This window comes from Sturnira hondurensis, unplaced genomic scaffold (assembly GCF_014824575.4).
Source record: "Sturnira hondurensis isolate 20B ecotype Veracruz unplaced genomic scaffold, ASM1482457v3 Scaffold0024385, whole genome shotgun sequence".
Classification (NCBI taxonomy): domain Eukaryota; kingdom Metazoa; phylum Chordata; class Mammalia; order Chiroptera; family Phyllostomidae; genus Sturnira; species Sturnira hondurensis.
Window position 1 is genome coordinate 18,073 of NW_028097016.1, and position 6,866 is coordinate 24,938.

At 47.3% G+C, this 6,866-nt stretch overlaps 1 protein-coding gene across 4 annotated transcripts in view; it reads right to left on the reverse strand.

Moving 5' to 3' along the window:
* Window positions 1–215: 215 nt before the first annotated feature.
* The window catches only part of XRRA1 (X-ray radiation resistance associated 1), a 61,864-nt gene continuing 55,213 nt past the window's right edge, over window positions 216–6,866 (reverse strand). For 3 of the 4 annotated variants that reach the window (XM_037038412.1, XM_037038411.1, XM_037038413.1), the window contains 4 exons: window positions 3,141–3,354; window positions 2,286–2,401; window positions 1,973–2,078; window positions 217–1,372 (listed from right to left, as the gene is read on the reverse strand). In XM_037038412.1, coding sequence (XP_036894307.1) covers window positions 1,119–1,372; window positions 1,973–2,078; window positions 2,286–2,401; window positions 3,141–3,354 — 690 coding nt within the window. In that variant the 3' untranslated portion in view covers window positions 217–1,118. Of the gene's footprint in view, window positions 1,373–1,972; window positions 2,079–2,285; window positions 2,402–3,140; window positions 3,355–6,866 lie in introns of all 4 variants that reach the window. The other variant, XM_037038414.1, reaches the window with a different exon arrangement.

The window sequence follows — 6,866 nt, forward strand, 5'->3', positions numbered from 1 at the left end:
TCCTAATAGAATCTCACACTTGAAATTTAGCATACGCTCCATGCTTCTCCTATCAGATCAGTGGTAGCAAGACTGTATTTCTAGAATCACTGTAATTACAGCTTAGGTTGTAGAAGTTTGTGTCTCGCTGAGGATCCTTAATTCCTGCGCCACTGCTTCCTGGTTCCTGGGAACTGCAGGCCTGCTCTCCAGGTCTGCATTGTAGGCACCTCCAGGAGAGCAGTAGCAGCAAGGCTTGCCCAGGTGACTAGGTCACACCCAGTATCTATCGCCAGAAGCACATCTCTGGAAGTCAGCCCCAGTGGCCTTCTCCAGATCCTCCTCTGTAGCGGGTGCTGACTCCTGGGCACGCACAAGAACAGACAGCCGACCCCACAGGCTGCCTTGGCAAGACCAGTTACTTACATGTGCCCAGGGTGACCTTGCACAGCACACCACGTTTGCACGTGGGACTTCAGTTCGTGTCCTGGGTTAGGGTGCCTTGGGAAACTCCATGTACGCCCTCTCCTCTGCTTGTCCCAACTTTGCAGCCATGATTATCTGGTAAGGGAATTCCCAGTCCTCTCTTCCTCTCTTCTCTACATTTGCCCTCCCAACAGAAAGAGCACCATTTCTGGACCTTGGTGGCCTCAATTCTGCCACCCCCTCCCAACATGCACAGCTTTTCTTGGCTGTGGGTGAGTTATTATCTGAGCCTTAGATTCTGTGCTGCTTCTCTGTCCCATCATCTGTTTTCTACCCCAGAGGTCAACGCAACTCTGCTGGACACGGATAACTCAGGTGGGTTTCCCACAGGACTTGAGGGGCACGGATCAAGCCCGGGACCTTTCCCTGGTGGGACAGCCTGGCACAAGCTCCAAGAAAGAACATGGACTACTCTGCACTGGGCACCGGCTCTTTATTGCTGCTGGGCCAGGGCCCGGGTCCCGCCCAGCCTAGGAAGGGGAGGTCCTGATGATCTCCCTACTCTGCGGCCAGCCAGCAAGCCTGAGCTGAGCTCTGAGACCAGCACCCAGCCATACCCACCCGAGCCGGCCTGGAGGCTCCATCCAGGGTGTGGAGCCCTCAGGGCAGGTGTGGGGCACAGGCCAGGGGTGTGTGTGGCCCTGTATGCAGCTCTAGCCTTTTGAGTCACTGGATGTGGGCTCTGGGCAGAACTCATCCATGAGCTGGAGGAAGCGGCCGAACTCAGGCTGGCCCTCACTTAGGGCCGGGTGGGCAGCAGGTGGCGCTGGGGTCCTGAACACCTTCTGCAGCGAGCACCGCACCAGCTCCCGGTAGCGCGCTCGGAATTCCTTCAGCAGGCGTTTGGCCTCCAGGTACTGCTGCTGGTTCACCAGCCGCCGCTCGGTTCGCCGGCGCAGGACAGCGCCTGTGGGGAGAGGGGCCAGGAGGGCAGCAGGCTCACTCAGGGTCTCACTGGCCCAAGGAGGTGGGCCTGGGTCTAGACCCTCTCCCCCTTGCCCCCTCCCTAAATTGGGATGGGGTGAGAAGGGCATTCAGGGGCATCGGGAAGCCAGCAGTATCCCCTCCTGATTCTATCCCAAGCCTTAGTTCCAGTACATAACATGCGATGTGACTCTAGGCAGCTCCCTGCCTCACTCAGGTCCTGTTTTCTCCATCTGCACGTGGGAAGGTCTGGGGCACATGCTCCTAAGGGCCCTTCCAGCTCTGACACAAGCCCTTTGACCTATTCCAGCACATGGGTAAACTTCTAGGTCACAGGTGGCAAACACAAGGCCCACAGGCCAAATCCAGACCTCCACCTTGTTTTATCCAGCCCAGACACCTTGTTTCTACCCGGCGTCAGCACTGAGCTCCTTGCCCCTAGTTAAGGAGTAGTTACATTTATACAGTCCTAGTAGTTACATTTGGCTGCAAGGCTGATGTGGCCCCCAGCGAAAATGAGTTTGACACCCCTGTTCTAGATCCTGGGTTCTGGCAACTGAGGACTGGAGGGCCAGAGCCATACCTAGTGGGGCCTCTGTTATGTTCCGGGGGTCCCGCATGCGAATGAGGATGTCATCCAGCAGCTGGGCTTGCGTCTTCCGTGGGGGCGGAATAGGGATCCTCTGGGCCTGACAGGAGGTAAGGGAGGAGAGTGTTTCCCAGGGCCACACTCAGTCTCTCCTGGCCTCACCTCCGCACACAGTCACCGCCACAGGCAGGGAAGCAATTGCGGGTTTGGGTAAAGCATGGCCCTTAGAAGGCCTGGAGGTGACAGCTGCCTCTGTCCCTGTGGGGTCCTGAAGGGTATCTGCATACTCTGTGAAGTACAGGCTTACCCGTTTCTCCTTGGGGACGTAGTGCCTCTGGAGGGCATCCTGCCTGGGCTTGGAGGAGCAGTACAGGACCGGGTGCTTGAGCATGTGCTGCAGGGCCTGTGCGTTCTTCTGGATCCCTAGGGCCCGAAGGCGAGGTGGAGTCCAGGCACTTCCCCCTCCTCCTCCTAGATGCCTCCCCCAATTTCTTCATCCCCCACAGAATAGTGGCCCTGGGCAAAAGGATGAGAAGCCCCCCTCTCTCCCTGGTCTGTTGCGGTGTCAGAGGTTCCACCAGTGGTTCAGTGAATACCGGGCCCCTCTAAGCAAAGGTCCCGATAGGAAGAGTACTGGAGTGGGGAAAGGGGCTGGCCCCAGGGTGACTCTGTCAGCCTCGGGGGTTACACTGCAGGGACTGGCACCCAAGAGAGCACAACAGAACACCAGTTCCTTTGAAAGAGGCAAAACTGTTAACACACCAGTAGGGAATAAGGGCCTCAGAAAGGGCACGGGTTTCCTTGCCTTAAACCAAATAGAGAGGATTTTAGATGTTCAATATGGGGCTTAACTTGGAATCTGACCAATCTGGGTGTCTGTTCCTCAAACCCTTCCTGGAGAGACTTTTCCAACCAGAGCTAGGCCCAGACTAGCTAGAATCTCTGAACAGCTGTGACTGCCCAAAGCCAATTAAGGCCCTGGCCAGGGGTCCTGCATGTAGGGCCCCAAACCAGGACACCCTCAGGGGCCCTTTGACAGACATTCAGATGGAAGACAGCACTCTGCTCTGGAAAAGAGCCTCAGCACCAGCACCAGCTTTGCCCTGACTTGATCTGGGCTGTGGAGAGGGGCCCCTGCCTTGGAGGCATTCTCCTCACATACCTTTTGGCTCAGTGAAGGCTGGGTCAGGCTTGGCTGTCAGCAGCTCCTCATAGCCACGGTACTTGCTGGAGACTGAGGCAGGTAGAAGCTTCCTCCGAGTCTTCTTCACCTCTCTGGGTGCTGGAGGTGGTGGTCGTGGTGGCGGTGATGTTCTTTGGTCTTTCTCCACCTCTGATTCATCCCTCTGGAGATTGGAGTAAGACAGCCCACTCACCTGTACCCCGGAAGAAAAACATATTCATTCCACTAATACTTCTGATCATCAGCTCCATGTGGGTCCCCACGCTGGGCCCTGTTAAGGGCAAGAACTGAGACTGGAGTAAGAGGAGACAGACATGAAAATAGACAATGACCATATACCAAAGATCAGAAACAAGACAAGGATGTCTGCTTTCACCTCTTATGCAACGTAGTACTGGAAGTCCTAGACACAGCACCCAGACAAGAAGAAATAAAAAGCCTCCAAATTGGAAAGGAAGAAGTAAAACTGTGATTATTTGCAGATAAGGTGACACTGTATATAGAGAACCATAAAGACTCACCAAAAAACTACCAGAACCAATAAATGAATTCAGTAAAATAGCAGAATACAAACTAACATTCAGGAACCAGTTGCATTTTTATGCACCAATAATAGCTATCAGAAAAGAAAACAATCTCATTTATAATTACATCAAAAAAATACCTAGGAATAAAGTTAACCAAGGAGGTAAAAGATATATACTTAGAAAATGATAAACCACTAAGTGAGAGAGAAGCTGAAGATATAAATAAATGGAGGCATATCCTGCGTTCATGAACAATAAGGATTAACGTCCTTAAAATATCCACACTACCCAAAGCAATCTACAGATTCAACACAACTCCTATCAAAATACCAATGGCGTTTTTCACAGAATTAGAACAAGTAATCCAAAAATTTATGTGGAATCACAAAAACGCCAGAATAGCTTCAGCAATAATGAAAAAGAAGAATAAAGTCAGAGGTATCATGGTATCTGATACCAAACTAACCAGAAGGCCATTGCAATCAAACAGCATGGTACCAGCATAAAAACAGACATACAGATCAATGCAACTGAAATAAACTCACACCTATATGATCAATTAGTATTTGACAAAAGAGGTAAGAATATACAGTGTGGTAACAATGGTCTATTCCATAAATGGTGCTGGAAAAATTGGACAGATGCATGCAAAAAAATGAAACTAGACCATGTCCTCACACCATATACAAGAATAAACTCAAAATGGGTTAAACATTTAAATGTAAGCCTCAAAATCATAAAACTCCTAGAAGAAAACATGGGTAACAAAATTTCTGACATTTCTCTAACAAAATTTCTGACATTTCTCTTCTTTTTTCTGATATATCTTCTTGGTCAAGGGAAATGAAAAAATAAATGGGACTACCTCAAACTAAAATGTTTTTAGGACACCATCAACAAAAGGAAAAGATAACCTGCTTAATGGGAGAACATATTCACCAGTGATACATCTGATAAGGGGTAAATATCTAAAATTTATAAACTCATATTACTCAATGCCAACCCCCTGCTGAAAAGAATCCATCGAACACCTATATGCCAAAATGGGCAAAGAACTCGAACAGACACTTCTCCAAAGAGGACATACAAATGGCCAATAGATACTCGAAAAGATGCTCAATGTTACTAATCATCAGAGAGATGCAAATTAAAACCACAATCAGATATCACCACACACCGGTCAGAATGGCCGTCATCAATAGATCCACAAATGACATGTGTTTGCAAGGGTGTGGAGAACAGGGAACCTTCGTGCCCCGTTGGTGGGAATGCAGACTTGGTGCAGCCACTGTGGGAAACAGTGTAGAGGTTCTTCAAAAAATTAAAAATGGAACTGCCTTATGACCCAGCGCTATTTACAACAGCCAACATACGGAAGCAGCCCAAGTGCCCATCAATAGACAATTGGGTAAGGAAGGAGTGTTACCTATACACATTGGAATATTACTAGACCATAAAAAGAAGAAAATCTTACTGTTTGCAAGCTCTAGAGGGTATTATGCTAAGAGAAATAAGTCAGTCAGAGAAAGACAAATATCATATAATTTTACTTATATGTAGAATCTAAAGATCAAAATAAACAAAACTGAAACAGACTCAGACACGGAGAGCGGACTGATGGCCACCTGAGGGGAGGCAGTTTAGAGGACTGGGTGCAGGAGCTAATGGGAATAAGAAGTACAGATTGGTGGCTACCGAGCAGTCGTGGGGATGTAAAGTACAGCATAGGGAATAGAGTCAGTAATATTGTAATAAGTGTGTGTGGTGCCAGGTGGGTACTGGAAATAACGGGAAGAAGAACACTTTGTAAACTATATGATGATTTAACCACTATGCCATACACCTGAAACTAATACAGAATATTATTAAAAGTAAAATGTAATTGGAAAGTAGCCCTGGCAGGTGTGGCTCAGTGGATTGAGTGCCAGCCTACAAACCAAGGGGTCGTTGGTTCCATTCCCAGTCAGGACACATGCCTGGGTTGCAGGCCAGGTCCCTGGTGTGTGGTTCATAAGAGACAACTACACATTGATGTTTTTCTCCTTTTCTCCCTCCCTTCCCCTCTCTCTAAAAATAACTAAGTAAAAATTTTAAAAGAAGAAAAAAATAAAGAAAAATAGCCCTGTCTGGTGTGGCTCAGCTGATTGGAGTGTCATCTCATAAATTAAAAGGTCGTGGGTTTGATTCCTGGTCAGGGCACATACCTAGGGTGCGGGTTTGGTCCCTGGTTGGGGTGCTTAGAGGAGGCAACTGATCGGTGCATGTCTCTCACATCGATGTTTCTCTCTCTCGCTCTTTCTCTCCCTCCCTCTCTCCCTTCCTGTCTTTCTGAAATCAATAAGCATGTTCTCTGGTGAGGATTTAAAAAGTAATAAAAAAATAAGTGGGGATTGCTGGGGTGGGGGGGAAATGGAGACAACTGTACTTCAACAACAATTTAAAAAGTTTAAAAAATAAAATATTTTTGGAAAAAACCCTAAATTTACTATAGCAGAGGAGTATAACAAAAAATTAAGTGTGTTCCAGGAAGACTTTTTGGTATAGGAGTTAAAAAATATAAGAATACCAATCCTTCACAAACTTCCAAAAATTAGCAGAGAAGGAAGCACACCCAACTAACTCTCTGAGGGCACTTTTACCCTGAAACCTAAACCAAGCAAGAAATCACAAGAAAGGAAAACTACAGGGTCATATCCATATGAATACAAACAGAAAAATTCTTTAAAAAATACTAGAAAACTGAATGAGCAACATATAAAAAGAATTATATGCTGTGACCAGGGGGTATTTATCCCAGGTATGCAGGTATGCAAGGCAGATTTAATACCTGGAAACCAGATGTAATCAAATCTAAGGCCCCTTCATAATTAAAAAAAAAACACCAACAAACTAGGAATAGAAAGAAATTTCCTCAACCTGATAAAGGACATTTATGAAAAGCCCATAACAACCATTATAATTAATGGTGAAAGACTAAAAGCTTTCCCACTAAGACCAGCAGTGAGACAAGGTTAACTCCTACTCGGCCTGCAAAGCTCTTGCCATTTCTACTCAGCGTTGTACTGGAGGTTAAAACCTTGGCATTTAGTCAAAAAAAAAAAAGATTTTTTTTCAGTCGTGGTGACTCAGTTGTATTGCTTTGGCTGCCAGGAAGCTCAGAACTGATGCTGGCAGTGTC